The sequence below is a fragment of the Hyperolius riggenbachi genome, chromosome 3 (genome assembly GCF_040937935.1).
Source record: "Hyperolius riggenbachi isolate aHypRig1 chromosome 3, aHypRig1.pri, whole genome shotgun sequence".
NCBI classification, from domain to species: Eukaryota; Metazoa; Chordata; class Amphibia; order Anura; family Hyperoliidae; genus Hyperolius; species Hyperolius riggenbachi.
In genome coordinates this window covers 218,393,792-218,415,034 of record NC_090648.1, presented here as the reverse complement: position 1 = coordinate 218,415,034, position 21,243 = coordinate 218,393,792, and the positions used below count along the sequence as shown (strand labels likewise).

Below are 21,243 nucleotides of genomic sequence, written 5' to 3'. Positions count from 1 at the left end.
AAGCTTAGTGTTTATACAGTATGATTTAACAAGCATCATACAGTACTAGTACAGTATATTCTACATAAACATTTACCACAGATTTGCTGCAAATTCACTGAGAATGCTGTGCACATCAAACACAGTGTTGTCTATTAGCAGCAAACCCAGTTCTGCATGAGTAATGTGTAACAGAGGAAGATTCTGATTAAAATTCAACTGTACATCACTCTTAGATGTACATAGAGTTTGATCCTCCAGAATGACCTAGGTTCCTTCTTAGGGCTAGATTGGCCAGAGCTGTATTATAGCATAATTTTTTATATGCCACTTGAATTATTTTTTTCTCTTACTTCTCTTGTTCCTTTGTAACTTTATCTCTCTCTTACTCTGTCAGCTTCTTCAATCTCTCTTCCTATTTCCTACCCAATCTCTCTTCCTCTTTCCTACTCAATCTCTCTTCCTCTTTCCTACTCAATCTTTCTTCCCCTTTCCTACCCAATCTCTCTTCCTCTTTACTACTGAATCTCTCTTCCTCTTTCCTACCCAATGGCTCTTCCTCTTTCCTACTCAATCTCTCTTCCCCTTTCCTACCCAATCTCTCTTCCTCTTTCCTACCCAATCTCTCTTCCTCTTTCCTACCCAATCTCTCTTCCTCTTTCCTACCCAATCTCTCTTCCTCTTTCCTACCCAATCTCTCTTCCTCTTTCCTACCCAATCTCTCTTCCTCTTTCCTACCCAATCTCTCTTCCTCTTTCCTACCCAATCTCTCTTCCATCTTTCCTACCCAAACTCTCTTCCTCTTTCCTACTCAATCTCTCTTCCCCTTTCCTACTCAATCTCTCTTCCTCTTTCCTACCCAAACGCTCTTTCTCTTTCCTGCTCAATCTCTCTTCCCCTTTCCTACTCAATCTCTCTTCCTCTTTTCTACTCAATCTCTCTTCCTCTTTACTACACAGTCTTCCTACCTCTTTCTATCTTACTCCATTGCTCAATTTTTCTGCCTCCTTTTTTATTGCTCTTTTATTCTGCCTCCCTTGCTATTTCTCTCATTCTTGTCTATCCCCTTACTTTTTTCTTAAAGACCTCACAACGCGAACACAGTGTTCTCCCCAGAATTTTTTTCCAGCCGGGTGGCATGGAATAGTAGCCGGGTGGGTCGAGATGAAAATGCAGGGCAACTCTACTTACAGCATAGGAGGAGGTGAGAAGGTGAGCTGATGACAGCCGGGTGGTCACCAAATCTAGCCGGGTGGAGCACCCGGCTAAAAGAGCCTGGGGAGAACACTGGAACACTTAAATCTATCTCTACTTACCTGGGGCTCCTTCTGGCCACTAGAAGTCATTTGGGACCCAAGTGACTTTTTGGAGCTGGAAGAAGCCCCAGGTATGTAAAGATAGATTTAGGTTTGCACCTCGTGAGTGAAAAGGTAGCCTTAAAACACAAAACAATTTTACATTTTCCAGTGTCTTTCTATACAATGGTTGATTGTATAGAGACATTGAATGTAATTTCCAGATTATCTACTGGCTGTGGTGGAAATTAAGTAAAAATTATATTTTAATTAAATAAAGTTGTATAACACAAACTATAAACATGAACAGTGAACAACTCAAAGGTGTTTACTAATGATACAATCTTTTTTGTCTAATCTTACCATTTCTATGTAATATGAGGGACTACCTAAAGTATCCATTCAAATTATACTCACTCCTTTTACCCTTCTACTACAAAAAATCTGGTAAAATTGTACAAAAAAAGATTGTATCATTAACAAATTTCTGGTTGGTTAACACATGAGTGAGCATGTAGAGGGCTGATAACGGGCTATTTGTCACTGGCTCTGGTAGCAGGTCAATGTGAGAAAGTTAGCGTTACCAGCACTACACCTGTTAATCAGTGTACACACGCCCGAGAAACGACCACCTTTGCCAAGAATCTAGCGTATCCCCTGACGCCTTGTCCATTGATTCACCGGGCAAATTGAGTCGGCCAACAGCTAGCTGACAGCATTGTTCTCCTTACTCACCATGCTCACCCCCCTCCCCCCCCCCCCCACAATACCCCCCAAGGTTTGCAACATGTCTGTACTGTGTCAGCCCACACTGTAGCCCCGTACTGTCAGCCCACACTGTTGCTGTATAGTTCTGAATCATGCCTGGGGAAGAAACTTGCAAAGAAATCTTGTACAGCTAGTCATTGAATGTATCATCTAAACAACTTTTGCTGTTATGTCTTTGGATTCTCTCCATGACTAACAGCGGACCACACGCAACTGCGATATAACAACACTTTCTTCAAAAATCCAGCCCACAATTGTTTGATCTTTGTGTTCTCAGGCCCTCAAGAACCTTCATAAATTATGCAAAGCAGCTCATAACTGGTACACAGAACTAGTTTTCTGACTCAGGTCTGACTTTGTTGGTTGCAAGTTTGTTCCACTTGTGCAATTCAGAAACTACCAAATCCCAAATAACAGTATGACAGCCATACAGCTGAAATTTTTAAAGGATATAAAGTTGGAAACCACTCATGACAGGCTTTCTTTCACTTTAACTACTTCAATAATGACTCACACCAGGTTTTTCAATTAACCTATTGCATATTCACCTACTTTACTGGCAAACAGGAGGAGATGCAGCAGACTGGAACTGCTGTGGCAGATCAAGACATTAAATAAGGTAAACAGATGTTACAATAAGCATTTCTTTGTTTATTCAATAAAAGTAGTTTCTGCATATATGTATGTGTTCTTTAACAGTTTCTCGATATTATTCCACTGTGTACCCATTTATTGATAACTGACTAAGTCCCCCCTAGGTGGGCAACATCATTTTATGGATTATTTGACAAAGTTATATTTGTTAGGAGTGCTGCATTATTGTTTCTAAATGCTTTTAAAATCTCTCTTGATACTTTTAAGTAGCTATGGGGAAAAGTAATGTGCGCATTGTGCTCATAACGCAAGTTGCAAGGTAAAATTTACATGCACGCAGATACTCCTGATCATGTTTTATCAATATATTCATTGAGAGTCCCTAATTTTCTAATAGATTTTAGTTTGATTTGGTGGTCCCATTAAAACCATCAGCTCAGAAAAACCATGAGCTCAGCTGTGATGGCATGACACCTTTAAATGCTCTGCGCTTGCTTATCAACTCAAAACTTCACACATATTTTTCCTTGTCTTGCAAAGCACTCTGAAGTCAAATTACTCTCAAGTCAGGGTTTTACCGTATTTGAAAATGATATATTGTATATACATATTTAATATAAAATTTTAGCATGGATCACAAAACAATGTTGGAAAAGAGTCCATCTCTTGGGGGATTCTTAGCATGGCCTTTATTATTCATAAAGGAACTCCCTGAAATGGATTCATACAAAGATACTGGCCAACCTCCCTGCTCGCGGCATACTTTTTGGCAGTTGGACGAGGCAACTGCCATTTGCTAAGTGCTTTTGAAAATATAGAAAACCCTGAGAATCCCCGCATGAGAAGATGGTCTACTCCAAAACCTGTCGATTCTGTCAGATTTGTACTACCTACTATAAGTGACAGCAACATAGGAGAAAAGTAATGTATGGCTCATTTTACTCTGGAAGAAATGTACTTCTTATTTGAATGTGTTTACATGTATTTTAAATTGTATGATTTTCGCGATAGTGGTCCTTTAAGAGAAACTTTGCATGGCTTTCAATTAATAGAGCATCTGTTAGCTCATCTCCTCTAATTTTGCATCCATTAGCTCTCAAAAATCTGAAAACCTGCATTGGAAAAATAAGACTGGATAGGCTTTTTTAGATACTTTCTGACAAAGCCTTATGTGGCCTATGGATTACCTTAGAGAAAAACAGGTTGATTAAGACCCGATTGTTTGTAGTGTCTCAGATTCGTTTGGGGAGATACCTGCTCATGTCTTGTTGTGGAGTGGGGAACTCTTTCCAACTGGCACACAGAGAACAATAAAACTTTTATCTTAGTAATAAGGAGAAGGGTCAGCAAATCTGTGAGGTTTCATTATCCTGAGGAAGCCGGCGAAACCGTTAGGAGCCGCTCACTTGCTTCATGGGATGCCACGCTGCCCTGCACTGGTGGACATGGGGGATTAGGGTTCTAACATCACACCTGGCATGCCGCTCGTGGTAAGTTCCCCCGGCCGCCACTGCAGTTCCCTGTGCCGCATCCTTCAACACCCAATAACACCATTGCTCGCCTCCTGTCAAGCCTGCCATCCTGCAGATCTGCACACACATGGATGACTATATCCTGGCCTACCCTGTGTGCATATGATGAATGGCTCTGGATATGTGAAATGGTGAGACTGTTCTAATACTGCTATGCAACCACTGTGCCACGCTACTTATCTGCCTATTTCTACTGCTTTGCTTGGCTGCCAATTTAGTTAACTAGTGTTGCTCTAAGCTGTGATGGAGTTAACCCTTGGCTGATGAAGCTGACTGTTTGAGCTGAACAGTGATTGTGCTTATTGCTGATACTGCTTGGATTGAAACCCTGGTCGACATAATCACTTGCAACAATTATCCATTGATTGTACAGATGTACCGCTCCCCTATCCACACATTCAACTAATTGAATCCCGTTGGCTTGTATGCTCAGTGCACCTAGTGTGTTGTGTGAGGTTGTGGGATGGCCATCCCATGCACTTTAAATTTTTTGGTTTATTTAGTGAATTATTATATATTTATACAAATACAATTTTGATAATTACTGAATATCGGTCTATGAGGCTATAGTATATTGATATAGATCACACTAGCCATTCTTCCATTTACCACTTCCTGCTTGTTTGGTGTATAGTCATTACTCTGTGTTCCCACTGAGGATGTCTCTAACTTCCTTTTCTGAGTCAGAGTTACCAAGACCAAGTGGTAAGAATAAATCTCTTCAGTAAGGGTACTTCAGTAAGGGTAGACATAGCAATAAAACAGAGATTCTGACCTTTCATTACTTAACCACTTTGCATCCAGACCTTGTTTCCCACTTATAGACCAGAGCAGTTTTGACAGTTTAGCTGTGTCCTTATTTAATCAGAAATAACTTTATCCCTACTTATGACACATAAATGAAATATATATTGTTTTTTTCAAGACAATCTAGGCTTTCATTGTATGCCATTTTTCCCTTTCACAAAACTTAGATTATGTTCCTGTCACAATTTACGGTGAAGATAATGGATTCTGAAATAATGCTACAGAGTGTGTTTTTCACTATGAACTGAGAAAATAAAAGTATTTTTAATGGTAAAAATCAATCTCATTAGCTCAGGAAACATATATTCCCGTTCACCAATTAGTGCTGCATCGGATAGTGCCAGAAATGTGCACAGGAGCAAGCCCAATCCTGCACAGCACTGCTTCTTCTACAAGACGTATATCTACTGACTTGTGGCTTAGATGAAGTCACAGAGGACGTAGATATACTGTAGTGGTGGATAAAGTGGTTAAAACATCAATTATAGACAATAACTTTAGCTCTGTCTAGCAAATCTGCTGAATTCCACTTGTGCTCATTCAACTCACTTTAAATACTACCTAGTTGCATCTAGCCAACTCTGTCAGGGCACTGGACATGAGTCCAGATGAGATCAGAGCTGCTAGCAGGACACAGAACAGATACATAGCAATCTGACATAAGTATACCTTACTACTCTAAATACCTGAAAAACAACCATGTGTGTTTTCCGTACTAATATTTTTCCAATGTGTTCATGGAACTCATAGTAATTTCAGTCCCTTCGTAAGCAGGTCTCAATGTGGAGAAGCTTAGAAGTAGATAGTATAGGATACTGTAGAGAAAAGGAACCCCGATTCTACAGATCAGGACAAGAAATGGTCAAAAGCCCCACTAAATATCATATTAAAAATGAAATTCATAGTATGCGATAGAGGGATGTCGGCACTGTTGTTGCATGTAACAATGAGGAGAGCCAAGACTGTTCTGTAAAACTGTTCAGAGAAGTTCCACTATAGCTGCTATATAAGATTTGCTAAATAATCCACAAAGTAATGACAGAAAAGAATTGAGGGAACTCCCTTCAGTTCATTCTGTTTCCATGATCTTAGCTGAGTATAATATAGATTATTTACACCTTATGACCTATGGCACTATTGTATATCTGCAAATACAATTCTAATATTAAGGCAGGGTAAACCGTGATACCCTTATACATGATAGAGTTTAGCTACAGTATGCGGATGGCTGCACAAGAAGATTACATTTTGGCTATGATTGTCACAAGCTGAAAGAGGCATTGTATAGTATTACATTAACAGTGAGGAGTATCTCTGTGAAACATATGGATGTGGGCTGAACTGACCTGTGTGTGTGTGTGTACGTGTGTGTGTGTACGTGTGTGTGTGTGTGTGTGTGTGCATGCGTGCGTGTGTGTGTGTGTGTGTATGTGTATACTGTATATATATATATATATATATATATATATATATATATATATATATATATATATATTTCACAGTGCACGCACTTTTTCACCAATTTGTTGATCTCCAGCGATCCAACAAATAAGCGCTTTGACTATCTAATCCTATGACAGTTTTCCCACTAGAGCGATTTTGTTTTTCTAAAAATCATAACAGCGTTTCATGTAACAATTGTGGTTGTGATACAAGTAAAGAAATGAAGTAGAAAGTGAAATAGCTATTTAACAATTGTGCTGGTGATTTCCAGTGTGAAACAGCCCTACGGTTTCCATTTTTATACATCTAATAATGTCAAAAATATGAGTATGTATTCCTGCAGTGCCGCATGAGTTGGACGTAGGGATAAGCAGATAGCCTTAAAATATTGGCTTCCCCAGCACCTATCCTAACCTTAACCCTTCGGTTAAGGTGCCTAACATTGACCCCCCCTAGAGGTACCTAACCTTAACCCCCCTGGAGCTACTTATCCATAGCCCCCCACCTAACGCCTAACCTCCACCCTCCTAAAAGTGCCTAAAACAAATTAAATGCCATTGGCAAAACTACTTATAGTAGTAGCCGATCATCTACGATTGTCTACCATTATCGAAATCTATGTAGTAGCTGATTGGCTACTACTCGCATCGGGCGCCCAAATGACCGCGTCGTGGCACTGAAACATTCTGATCGTAAAGCATAGTTCTACCTGTCTATAAAGCAGCACATTTTCACTTTTATCTGACTAAGGTAGAACCATTCCAAAGAAATCTATACACTGGATGGCTACAAAGACATAGCCTATCTACTCCTTTTTGACAAAACCTTTCATGATGGCTTGCTATCCATTAAATCCTATTCCATGATATACTGTAATAATTTAGAGGTACAGCACTAAAAAAAGAACCATGTTAGTTTGTTATAAGCCAGTTCCCATTAGGCTGGAGATTTCAGATTGGCTGCAGTTTTGTAACCAGTCAAAAGTAAAGATAACTACTGCTTTGAAATTCTCATACTTTTCACAAATTTACTTTGGTTTGAGTTTAAAATGTTCTGTTCTCTACATTCAACAAGTGAGAAAATGGAAAGTAATGATTAAATAGCTGATATTAAAGGAATACTGTAGGGGGGTCGGGGGAAAATTAGTTGAACTTACCCGAGGCTTCTAATGGTCCCCCGCAGACATCCTGTACCCGCACAGCCACTTACTGATGCTCCGGCCCCGCCTCCGGTTCACTTCTGGAATTTCAGACTTTAAAGTCTGAAAACCACTGCGCCTGCATTGCCGTGTCCTCGCTCCTGCTGATGTCACCAGGAACGTACTGCGCAGGCCCAGTATGGTCTGCGACTGCACAGTACGCTCCTGGTGACAGCAGCGGGAGCGAGGACATAGCCATGCAGGCACCGTGGTTTTCAGACTTTAAAGTCTGAAATTCCAGAAGTGAACCGGAGGCGGGGCCGGAGCATCGGTGAGCGGCTGCGCGGGCACAGGATGTCTGAGGGGGACCACTAGAAGCCCCGGGTAAGTTTAACTCATTTTCCCCCGACCCCCCTACAGTATTCCTTTAATATAGGCCACAAAGATGCCCTGAGAGCATATGAGTATAGGAAAGCAACTTGCTACTCAATGAAATTTGTGATTTCTTACTACTATAGACTTTTGTATGCTAGTTTTTTTTATAGTGTTGCAGTGTTATAATTATACTTTTGCTTTCAAGCAAACCAGTCCTCTGACAGTCTTGATGTGTAGTGAATCACTAGACTTTTCGCCTTTTCTACTACAACAATAATTCTCCAACCTACGTATTAACACAACTTAGCATTTTTCTCTTGAATGAAGCAGCATTCGCTGTGCTATTATGAAGTCAGCAGTTCTAGCACTGTTGCTTCGCTTACAGCTAGAGAGACTGGCAGTTTGATGCTAAGCACAACCTACTCAGACACAAAACTGCTTGTTAATGATCAAGGTAAAACTGATAGTAATGGCATTCAGTCAAACAGAACAGAAACAAAACCATCCTGTTCAATCCTATTTACAGACAGAAGCTGCAGCTATTTTCATGAGGATGCAAGCAATGCTCATCCCACCTTGCCAAGGACAGAGAATTAACAATCAATCAGTGTGTAGATGTAAGCAGGAATCAATTCTCTAATATTACTCTTTGCTTAAAGCTGGTATTTCTCTCTTGAAAACAACACGGCTCATAAGTCTATTTTTTTTTTTGAAAAATGAAGGAATAAGCTCTTCTAGGTGTACAATGTACTCTGTAATAAAGTTATGACACTGCATTTCAGTCTTTTTTAATTTCATAACTGTGTCCATGATTAAAATGTCTGCTGTGTTGTCCTTTTGCAATACAGCCTTCAAATGTTTCAATCTACAATGCTGATTGATTACGCCAGTACTAACAAACGGTTATGAATATGATTTCTCTATGCTTGGAAACCATACAATGAATCCTTCCTGCCAGAGGTTTCTCTCTGTAAAAAAAAAAAAGAAAAAAAAGGAAGAAAACAGCAGCAGCATACCAGTGACTTAATTTCTCCAACCATGTCCTATACATATCATCATACTCACTGAAAAATATCCATATTTTATACTTAACTATATGTATCCATAGAGTCTATGTGCAATTCTCATTGTAAAAAGATGTATGTAATGAATAGCTTGTAGAAGGGCAAAGCTGGCATTTATTTATGCCACCTCCCTTCATCCCTTAATTTAGAATTGTTGAACTTGTATTTATTATGCCTATAGAGGAGCCGAAAGAATGACCAATAAAACTGTGTCCAGGTCATCATACTTCATATAGCAGCTCAGTGTGCAGATTTGTAGCTTTGTCGAAAGACTGCCCTCTTACAACAGTAGGCCCAGCCTCTCTAAAACGATTCCTAATTCATGGAATTAGCAATACTGCAAATTGTATGACTATGCTGATGGGATTTATGCAACCATATTCATAAAGCACATACACATCAGATCTTGCAGGTTTTAGTGATACTCATTTGGTCTGGGCAAAGTGACTCCTTCAAGGTTACAGAGAAAAAGCAGCGAAGCAAAGCTTGTAATCTCGCTTTTACAAAGGTGAAACAAAATGCCACATTCATTCCTAATCCCATAGCATCCAAAATCATGCATTTAAAATAAAGCAATATTCACTTCTGTACATATGTCAGTAGACTCTGAATGGTGAATGCCTGCATTTATACAATGGTGTTAGGAAAAAAAACACTTGTTTGAACATATTTGAAGGCATTGTTGCTTTTATTACCTGAAGTCGCTATAAGGGTGAATAATCCAAAATCCAGCAGATTTCACTCGATCTTGTTCTCTTTCCACTGCCTTCTGACTCCCAAACATCCGCAAGGAAAATTTGTTCACCCCAGGCTGAAGAAGCGCCCCAAACTGTCTGTGCATAAAACTAACCTGTTCCTCATCCCCTCCAGATAAAGTCTGTTCTTCAATCTTTACAGAACTACTGTGCTGGTCAGCGCTCCGAGGATGGGATGTTGATTGAGCAGCATGGGAACGGCCTACACTGGTTTCCCCTGATGTGGCCATGGTGGGTGACTTCTCATCAGTAGGGCTAAAGTCCCCTTCTGATATAAGCCTTTTTCCTTCACTGGGGTCTGAATCATGAAGGTGCCGACCACAGCTGGCAAGGGAAGAGAGACTACCTGTAAACCTCCTGCAGTCTCCATTGCTACTGGTTCTTTGGGATTTTCCTACTTCGGTCTCCATAACTACATGGGTATCCTTTGATCCAGGTCGTGGGTCAAGAACCTTAAGTGCAGAAGGTGAGGGCAATGGTTTCAGCTTTATGCTTTTTTTCCAGGAATCTCTCTCTTCACCTTCTTCTCCGTCCATTATAGATGCTTTGGATCCAATGTGCTGAGGGAGGCTGTACAGACGCTTCCTCATAGAGGGGTGCAGTCTGTCCATTGTCTGCCAGGATACTCCCCCACTGAAGGCTTCTCTTTAGCTGACTGGTGTCAGCCCCTATCTGCTACTGTTGGGGGCATGTTAGCACCTCTTCCAGCCTCAGGTGCACACTGACTGTGAAGTCTGTGTCTTAAAATCATCAGCAGCATTTGCAGCATCCTGACAGTGCTGGAGGTGCCAGGAGGAGCTTGTGGTCCATGTTTGCCTGTCTCTGTTCAGATCCTAAGCAATGAGATGATGAAGACTTTGCAGGAGGGTATGAAATGCAACAGACGGGCAGAATACTTCAGTCAGCAGCCGGTCAGGGGAGGGACTGGACTAGGGCTGCCCAGAAGAACAAAAGGAACAAATCATAATAAAAAGAGAAAAAGAGAATTCCCTCCCTCTTTTCATCCCTCCCTGTCTCCTTGACTCTGGCTGCTGCCCATACTAAGCAGCCTGAGAGAAGCTGCAGCATCAGAGGCTGCTGACATCAGACTGATCACTTATTCCTCACGCAGCCCCTGCTACTGGCAATATTCATGAAGCTATCTGATCTATTGTGTTGCCATAGAAGCATGGACTGCACACAAGCTATATCTTCTTGAGCCCTATGTTCAGCGCTTTTAACATTTTCCAGGCAGGGGACATGACCTTTCTGATAGCAAGTGTGAGGTCAACTGTGCACGTGTGCACCAGAAAGAGAAAGGGGTTAAATGAAACTGATGTGTAGTGGCAATTAAAGACAAATGAAGTTGTCCCTAGCTAGCTATATAGGAAACTCTGTATGGCTTGCTAAAAACATTAATGTGAGTAAGCAAGAAAAGTGTCAGTCTCATGTTTTTCTGCATACTACAGACCCTGCAACAGATGTACTGTTTCAGTTGGTGCATGCAGTCTATAACGCTAACTGCACCTCTATAGGCACAGAGCGAAAAACAGAAAAACAGAGGATTAACAGCAGTTGAGCCTAATATGCCAGCCTGATTTCAGTATTTAATAATTAATAGTAATTCTAAATACGTTCATATTCAAAACTTCTACAGAATACATCTGCTGTAAGTGCAAAACACAGAGTTACAACTGTTTCACTGAACAAACACCCCCCCCCCCCCCAACAAAATTACCTTTACTTCTATGCTTACCTTCAATAGTTTTTACAGTGAGCTCTCTCTCCGTTGACTTTACATCCTGACTGTCTTCTTCAAAAGTAGATGTACTGTATTGTCAATACCTCTACATAAAGAGCTGTACAATATGATGGTCCTATAATAAAATAGAAATAAATATAGATAAACCAATCAATAAATTATTTATTCAAAGGAACTCACAGATGGGCAGTGAGAGTTATTCAAACTATTAGAAAAAAAGCAGGATTGGATGATAACAGTGACAGGTAGCAAATGTCAGGGAAGATGGGGCAACTTGGCATGTTTGAAAACATCCCTGTCGCTATTGTTACCCCTGCCAGAAAGGACAACAGCACTTTCCACTGCCTGCTCGCATATCTTCCTCTTCTCATAAGCAGAAACACAAATCCTCAGTGAAAAGGCGCTCACATGGGGACGTATTAGGCTGGGAACACTCTTGTCAATACTGCATGTTTTTCCTGAATGGGAAATCGAATTTCAACTGAAAACCAATGTTAGCCAATTGGATAGTTTACAGCTGAATGTGATTTATACATGCTGGGGTAAACAACTTGTTTTTTGTTTCAGAATAGTGCGCATTGTGTGCACTTTTCAATTTAAATTATCAGCTGCTGTAGAATATTAAAAAATGTAAGTCCAGCGTGTACTTAAAAATTGTGTGCAGAAAAACCTATGTATTTTTCACAAGGACAAGTGTGTTCCCAGACTAATGCTTGGTACACACTTTCAATTATGATTGGCCAATCAATGACCAATTTTACCACCTCCATGTAGTATGAGGGTCAGATATTGAATACCATTAGCAGATTATGTAGGTAAATCATCAAACTACATGGCGATGGTAAAATTTGTCAATGATTTTCCAATCAGAATTGAAAGTGTGTACCAGGCTTAAGTGATCCAGCATGTTGGATTGCAGTCAGATAATTCACAAATTCACACACACACGTACACCACATACACATGCGCACGGGTACACACACACATGTAGACCACATACACATGCGCATGGGTACACACACACACACATGCACACTGTGAGAAAACGCGGAAAAGCCGGCGCCAATACTCAAGGTGAGGCGGCTGACTCCGCGTTCAACATGGCAGCTGGCGCGCAGTCGGAGCGCGGAGAAACCGCCGCATGCTCTAACAACAGGGCGGCGGATTCCGCGTCCAATGCGGCAAGTTGCTCGCATAGGCCTGCTCCTCTCAGTAATGCGGAATGCGGAGAAAACGCCGCACGCACTGACAGCAAGGCGGCGGTTTCCGCATCCAACACAGCAGAAACATTACAACACATGACTGGTGTGGCTGAGACTGATAGTCCACACTGGTTTAGGAGGACGCACGCGCGCGCAGAGAGGCAGGGCCTTTATAGCAGTAAAAAGAGGGTCAGCTGACCAAGCCGGTCAGCTGACAATTTCAGCAACTTCCATTGGTCCAGCACTTAGGGGAGGCGCTGGAGAGCGCTAGTGTATATATACTGGGTGCTGGTCATTCATCTGGTGTCTGGCGTTGCGATCACTACGTGGTAGCACTCAGACCTTGTCAGTATCTGTGTTTATTAGTCAGTTTCGTAGGTGTTGATGATCACGGAGCTCACACCTTAGCCTAGGAATTCTGTTATTATCTGTATTGCTATCTAGACCAGTTTCCAAGGTGTTGACGGCCAAGGAACTCACACCTTAGTCTAGGATTTCTGTACCGTCTGTATTATTTGTATTATCTAGTGTAGTCCCTGGAGTGTGAGAATCTTGGAGTTCACACTCAAGTCTAGTCATTGTTGATTATCTGTTATGACTTTCTGCATTCCTGACCATTCTCCTGATCTCTGATTTTGTACCTTTGTATTTCTGATTCTCTGTTGCCAATACTCGGCTAGTCTCTGGATTCTGTACCTGCCTACTGTCTCTGTACTTTATCTGTCCGTGTGTTAACGACCTGGCTTGTCCGACCTCGAGAACTATCTCTCCTGTTAGGAGATAGTTCACAGATCTGTCAGTGACACTTCTCCTTTGGTGTCACTCACGTTCTGTCCTTCCCACTATCGCAGCCTGGCTCCGCCCCTTGGGGAGCATCAGGCCTGTGGAAGGAAGCTGATCCATAACAGTAACCCCTACCAGGGGCGTAACAATAGGCCCTGCAGCGCCTGCGCCCGCGGGGGGGCCCGGCCCCCCCTGGGGCACGCTCGGGGCCGTTTTTTGGGGGCTGGAGGGGTGGCAGCATGAGGGGAAAGCCTTGCCCACAGTCGGCAGGGAGAGGGGAAGTTCCCCCCTCTCCCTCACCTCGGGGCTCTCCCCTCTGCGCTCCCCTCCAGCTAGTGAACCTGTGTGGGCAGCGAGCAGCAGCGGCGGCAGGATACATACCTTCTTCCTTGCGTTCCATCGCCGCCTTCTCGCTCTAGCGGCTGACGTCACTTCCGCTTCCGGTCTGAAATTCTGAAGGGGGGCCCGGTGGGGCTTAGTTACGCCCCTGACCCCTACTGTCTAGCACCCATCCCACGGGTGCTTTCCTCAAAGTATTACTGTTGCACCAAACACTCTCATATCTCAGGTGTCCAGAGGTTAGAAGATATATCTGATTATCGGTGATACTGCAGATCATCAATAATCGGGTATATTCTGCATTCTCGGTGATACTGCAGATCACCGGTAATCAGACCCTCTCTGTGTTTACACCGATCGTTACACACACATGCAGGGGTGCTCGGATACCCCTTTTCAAAATCTGGATTGACCGGGATCCGGATACCCAGATATCCGATCCGGGTCGGATATCCAGTTTAAATTTCGAATCCGAATTTTTTATTATATTCATCAAAAATTTTTTTTAGTTTTTATTATATTCATCAAAAAAGACATGAATTTTGTCAAAAAAAATGATTTTTTTAACTTTCTGTGATAAAATTTGTCAAATAAAATATAATTTCTGTATACATTTAGTGCATATTTATTGGTTTGGGTAAAAGTTATAGCGTTTACAAACTATGGTGCAAAAAGTGAATTTCCCCAGTTTGAAGCATCTCTGATTTTTCTGAGCACCTGTCATGTTTCAGCTATCAGCTGTCATGCTAGAATTCCAGGATAGTATACATACCCCCCAAATGACCCCATTTTGGAAAGAAGACATCCCAAAGTATTCACTGAGAACCCCTTAGCGCAGTTAGGGTGCAAAAAAGTGCCACACATGTGGTATTGCCGTACTCAGAAGAAGTAGTATAATGTGTTTTGGGGTGTATTTTTACATATACCCATGCTGGGTGGGAGAAATATCTCTGTAAATGACAATTTTTTTTATTTTTTTTTACACACAATTGTCCATTTACAGAGATATTTCTCCCACCCAGCATGGGTATGTGTAAAAATACACCCCAAAACACACTATACTACTTCTCCTGAGTACGGCGATACCACATGTGTGGCACTTTTTTGCACCCTAACTGCCGAAGAAACTGACTGACGAAAAACTGACGAAAAACTTTGGATGGGGCCCCCCACCCCCCTCGCTTTCTGCACAGGAAAACTGAGGACCAATGTGCTTTCCCTATGCAGATAAAAACACTTAGAACTGAAGAGAGAGGTATATGGAGGTTGCCATGTTTATTTCCTTTTAAGCAATACCAGTTGCCTGGCAACCCTGCTGATCCTCTGCCTCTAATACTATTAGCCATAGCCCCTGAACAAGCATGCAGCAGATCAGGTGTTTCAGACTTTAAAGTCAGATCTGACAAGACTAGCTGCATGCAGAGAAATAGACCAGCAGGGCCGCCAGGCAACTGGTATTGCTTAAAAGGAAATAAACATGACAGTCTCCATATACCTCTCTCTTCAGTTCTCCTTTAAAGAAAATGTCAGGCAATCTATGCTACCCCTAGATCTACTTACCCAGGGCTTCCTCCAGCCCCTTGCAGCCGACAAGTCCCTCCCTGTTCCCAGTACATACATACACACACAGCCTTATTATTTTACTACATGAGAGCACATGCTATATGGAGGAACAACAATGACATGCTGAACATAAGATATAGTATCAATGTAACTTTGCCAAAACATTCAGAATGTCACTGATTGATACTGTTATTATAGGATCTTATGAGACAACAAGCTCTCAATGAGGCAGTGACAGTCAGACATAAATCTCCACTCCATTGTGTTGTAAAAGTATTCAGAGGCCATAAAGTAATTAGCCCAGGTGATAAGGATCTAGGAATCTTTCTGCTGAAAGGGAAAGTCTACAAACAAAGGAGTCACATTTTGAAAAAAAGTTGTAAAGTCTTTGTCAAGTCTTTAGAACTTTGCAGCAGTGAGAGACAGATGTTTTTTACGAACCCTAGGGAGCAGGGACAGTGTACAAATTCCAAAGTGTGTACGAGTCCTTATCTGTGTGATGGACACACACAGTCAATATAACAATGCTGTGAGAGCAGAATACGTTTTTTTTCTCCATGCCCTTAGCTGTCAATCTCTCAAACTTTTCCCCCCACGGGCCCCCCTGTGGCGTCTGGGCCCCCCTGCGGAGGCATCTTTTGCAGGGTCTATTGTTACGCCCCTGGTCTGTCCTGGCATTTTAGGGTCTCTGCAATCATTACATGTATGGCCAGTATTAGGAGTTTCTGCTATACTCCTTATATTGGGCATACGGGTAATGCACTCTGGGCTGAAAGGAAAAATGAACGTCAAACAATCAATCAATCAATGTGGATGAAAAAATATCTGCCAAAAAAATGTGAAAAAAAAGTGGGGAAGGCGTCTGCCAGGACATAGGAGCTGCCACCCAAAAACGTCCAAACCCACTCAGCTCGTATGCCCTGGCAAATCCGATTTCTCCATTCACACCGATCGATGTGGATGAACAAATCATTGCCAGAGTTCTTTTTTGATACAAAGTGCTTGCCAAAGCATAGGAACTCCAACACTGCCCCTCAGCTCATATGCCTCGGCAAACGTATCTTTTTTACTGCGGAGGAGAACTCTCATCCTGCAGCGCTGCATGCACCAATTTTGTGTAACCTGACAGACGTGCAATGCTTCTGTCAGGATGCACCATCAGTGCTGCAGCTGGATGGTCGGTCGCTCGGTCCACCTGGAAGGGTAATGGATAGAAAACAGCCACAATTAAGTCGTAGAGATCCTCGGTGCAGAACAGATGAAAAAAGTCTAGGGCCAACCCTAGATTATCTGTCTCCACCTGGACTTCAGACTGGGCGGTGAAAGAGGGCAGTATGGGTGCGGCAGAACCAGGGGATTGCCAATTGGGATTTGCCAGAACCTCTGGAAGACTATGGGTAGTATGGGCCCATTTTCTTGGTGGCTGCGACCCGGGTCTTAATGCACGTGCCACCGAACCAGTTTCAACTTCCATTCTGGTGCTCACTACTTCACCAGGGTCAACGGATGTACTGGTGCTAGGTCCAGGAGATGCTGCGCTGCTGGTGTATGCCTCACCATGAAACCTCAGACCAGCGCTAACACCACTCTGCTGCCCTTGAGGCAGATTCTGCGCCACCTGCGGTCCAGTGACATGGGGTGTGGTACGCCTGGCTCTAGCAACCTCGTCATCGCTATCGGTCACTGCTCTCTATAGCTTCAAACTCTGACCCAGAAGATTAGTCGAATGAGTCGTCCCAATCATCCTCACCCGACTGGGCCATGTACCTGTACACCTCATCATCGGAATACCCCTTTCTTGCCATGGTGGTCTGCTAAATTTAGGGGGTATTCCTCTGAGACAACCCAGGAAAAAGGAGCATCTACCTAGCAAAAGGGAGTACTTGCGGAACAGAAAGCTGTGGTCACTGAGTTTTGATAAAAAAAAATCAAAACTGATCTTTACAGTGCCACAGCTATTGTACAGTGTTTTTTGCAGTAGTCAGAAAAAAAAAATTCTGTCACTGCGGTGGGGCGGGCTGAACGCAAGTGTAGGCGAACGATCAGGCCTGATCGGGCAAACACTGCGTTTTTAGTGGATCCTAGTGACCCTAATATAGATCTGACTGCGATCAGTAATGATCACTTACAGATACTATATAGTACCAATGCTGATTAGCGACTGTGATGAAGCTAATTAGTGACTGTGGTGCAGTGGGCTGAGCACTAACTGACACTAACAAATGGGGCCATGCTAACTGGCCTAACTGCTAACACTAGTGATACTAAAAAAGTGACCGTTCTCACTGATCACTGTTTTTAGATCACTAGGATAGTGATAGGGGGGTGATCTGGAGTGTGTGTGTGTGTGTGTGGGGGGGGGGGGGGGGGGGGTGGCGAGTGGGAAATCGGAGGCAATCAGAAACAATCACGGGACAATCAAAGCCAATCACGAGAAAACAAAGACAATCAAAGCCAATCACAAAGTAATCAAAGGCAATCACAGGGCAATTGCAGGCCAATCACAGGGCAATCACGGGGCAATCATGGGGCACTCAAATCACGGGACAATCAAAGCCGATCACGGGACAATCAAATACAATTATAGCACAATCAAATACAATGCAGTGGGAAGGTGATTTGGGGGGGGGGGGGGGTCATCTATGGGTGGGGGGGGGTTGATTAGGGCAGATGGAGTCCTGATCTGATGGGTGGCAGACACAGGGGGTGACCGATGGGAGATCAGTGAGTGATTACAGGGGAGAATAGATGTAAACAATGCACTGGGGAGGTTATCAGGAGGGGGGTCTGAGGGCAATCTGAGGGTCCGGGCGGGTGATCTGGTGCCCCCAAGGGACAGTTAAGGGTGTGCTCTGATGGTGGTGGTGACAAGGGGTGATAGACAGGTGATCAGTGGGTAAGACAGATGTACACAGTATACAGGGGGGTGGTCTGGGGGGGATCTGAGGGTAGAGGGGGGAGTGATCAGAGGCCCTTAGGGGGCAGTTAGGGACCTAATCTAGGGGATAGTGTTGACAGTTAGTAACAGGGAGTGATTGATGGGTTTTTAGGGGGGTGCTTGGGTGCAAACTGTGGTCTGCTGGGGTTATCAGGGGGCGTCTGTGGGCTGGGGTGGGCGATCAGGGGCTCTGTGTGTGTGAAAATGTGTGTGTGTGTGTGCTTACTCACAGGGCTGCCATCCTCTCTGATGGTCGCACGACGACAAGACCATCAGGGGAGGAGGCAGCCTGTATAATACACTTTGTTACTGTAAACAAAGTGTATTATACATTTCTATTGGCCAGATCTTAGTTTTTAAAACCCGCTGTCGCTGCTAATTGGCCGGCAGGTTACTTCATCAGGTGGGCGGAGCCTATTGCCGCCGGCAGATCGCGTCACCAGTGACGCGATCGCTGCCTAAACACGCCTACCGCAGCCGCCACCGATGGGCGTATTGCGGTCGTCCTGCACACCACTTTGCCGCCACCCATGGGCTGTGGGCGGTCGGCAAGTGGTTAAAGAATATCTTTATGAAGAATAAAAGCCTTGCTGAGAATCCCCTATGAAGAGATGGACTCTGTGTTTCTGACATTATTGTCAGATCTGACAAGATTATTCAGACACTTCTGCAGCCGAATGGACCAGCAGGGCTGCCAGGCTACTGGTATTATTTAAAAGGAAATAAATATGGCAGCCTTCATATCCCTCTCACTTCAGTTGTCTTTTAACCGACTTAGCAGTTATCAGGAGTCCAGCCCAGGGTGGAAAAAACAAGCCAAGAGCAGTAATTCCAAGTGCTGCCCCCGGGAGGTCTATGTAGAGCAATGCGCACACCGGGCGTTTTCACTCACCTCCCGGAGGAGCCCGATGTCAGCCACCATTCTTCTTCCTCTCCACGGAGGCTCTGCATCTTACTGGTGAGATTGCCATCTGTCGTCATGATGACAGACAGCAATCTCACTACAGGGTTACAGCACCACCTGGAGGATGGATGGAAAACTGCAGCGCTGGATCCCAGGGAGGTAAGTAAGCGCTGGGCAGCTGCAGATCTCCCTAACAGCATTATTTCTTTCCCAGTTTTAGGGTCTAAAAGCATGCAAAAAATTTGCACCGCTTTTAGACCCCAAAATCCGGAAAGAATCTTACTGCCAAGGGAGTTAAAGAAAAAATTCTATTGAAAGCAAGACAGTCTGGTATAATCCAATTCAAAGAGCTCCGCCTTGAGTTATTTCAAGGCATGTCCTTTCGAACCATCTCAAGAAGACCTCCTTCTTGAGGATAGACCTCTCAACCTCGTCCACATTTGGACCTGTTGTACATATCTATATATATATGTATCTTGGTTGCTAGAAAATTAATTGTTGAAAAATGGAGGACAAAAACAGTGTCTGGCCAGGAAGAATGGCAAGACAGATTATCTAGGTCAGTCTGACCTGGCTTCCCACAACTCTGTAAAAGACATTAGATGGATGAAACTACAACTTGTGGACTTTGATCCATAAAAATGTATTACATTATGCCTCTGCTGCTGGCTGCTTTCTCTTTTTTTTTTTTCTGCCCCCTTTTCCTTTTCTTTCTTCCTTCTTCCTTTCCTCCTTGTGATTAATTAGATTACTACTAAAAGCATTTAAGTATTAATAAATTGATCAGACCATAACGTTAACTCAAAGCCTGGCCTAACAAGAGTGGTGATGAAGCCAGTTACCCTTGCTGGGATGCATTGGTTGCTTTGAAAAAAAAAGATTATTTCTGGTGTGAAATAGCCCATAGGATTGTATTGTCTTTTCTAAATGCTGGTGATCACAAATGCGATTAAATGCACTTTTGATGTGAAACCGCCCTAAAGCGATGTACACACATACATTAACTGTCACCTGGCAGGAATCGGGAATGCTGTACAGAAATCTAGCGATGCGTTCTGTTGTTGTAGAGGGGGCAGAGGCACAACAAGTGGCGCACGATGGAGCAGATTCCTGCAGGAGGGGGTAACATGAAAACAATGCAAGCAGAGCTGCTCCAGAGTTGGGGGTTGTTAAGGATTCCAAGCGGCATCGAATGCTACTGTACACACACTAGATGAGTGAACGATTGTCAGATGATGCAGTGTTTCCACACTAAACATAGAAAAAACTTTGCAGCACTGCAAATTAGTGTGTGCTGGGGCAAAATACAGCAATATGCAGAGTGATCACGAGCATGACTCCACCCACTTCCGAATTGACTCGTGATCACCATCGCGAGTACAAAAGGATATCCGTCTTTAGTGCGGTTCAAGTCGAATAACCGCATGCAATCATGAATCACGAGTATGTATTCGTGATTAAAAACCCGCCGACTTTAGCGGTTAATAGCAAATCCCCCTTACATGCTAGAAACATCAAATTGGCAGGTTATGCTAAGAAGAACAGTGGGAACAAGAGGAAAAAAGACCTTATAGTTTTTGAGAAAATCGATTTTAAAGTTTCAAAGGAAAAAAGTATACATTTAAATGCGGTAAATGTCAGTTAATGTAGCAAAGCTAACGGTAGTGTAAATTTACTTCGATCAAATTAAAGAGCATTTGAATTTGCTGATGGGGTTTCCAGGGGGTCCAGCAGGGGAATGGAGGATCGTTGAGGCCTTGCGCAGGGCATTGAATGGTCCCAGGGGGCTGGTAGAAGTCCCAGGTAAGTGAAACTCTTTTTCTTCACTTGGCTTTAGGATTCCTTTAAACTGTATAATGTGTGTTATAAAAGCAATGCTCACGTTACCTGCATAATGTGAGTTGCTCAATTAGCAGAACGCACACTTCTTCACTTGCATAAAGGTCCATACACATGACTTGACTTTCGCGATGATTTTTTCCCGATGAACGATCATGTTTGCAATATCGTGTAGCATCGTTTA

General features: G+C 43.1%; 1 protein-coding gene across 1 annotated transcript in view; it reads right to left on the bottom strand.

Moving 5' to 3' along the window:
* Window positions 1-21,243, bottom strand: part of HCN4 (hyperpolarization activated cyclic nucleotide gated potassium channel 4) — a 209,618-nt gene that overhangs the window by 147,795 nt on the left and 40,580 nt on the right. The window contains exons 2-3 of the mRNA XM_068275742.1: window positions 11,486-11,606; window positions 9,691-10,685 (exon numbers count right to left, since the gene is read on the bottom strand). Coding sequence (XP_068131843.1) covers window positions 9,691-10,361 — 671 coding nt within the window. The 5' untranslated portion in view covers window positions 10,362-10,685; window positions 11,486-11,606. The remainder of the gene's footprint in view (window positions 1-9,690; window positions 10,686-11,485; window positions 11,607-21,243) is intronic.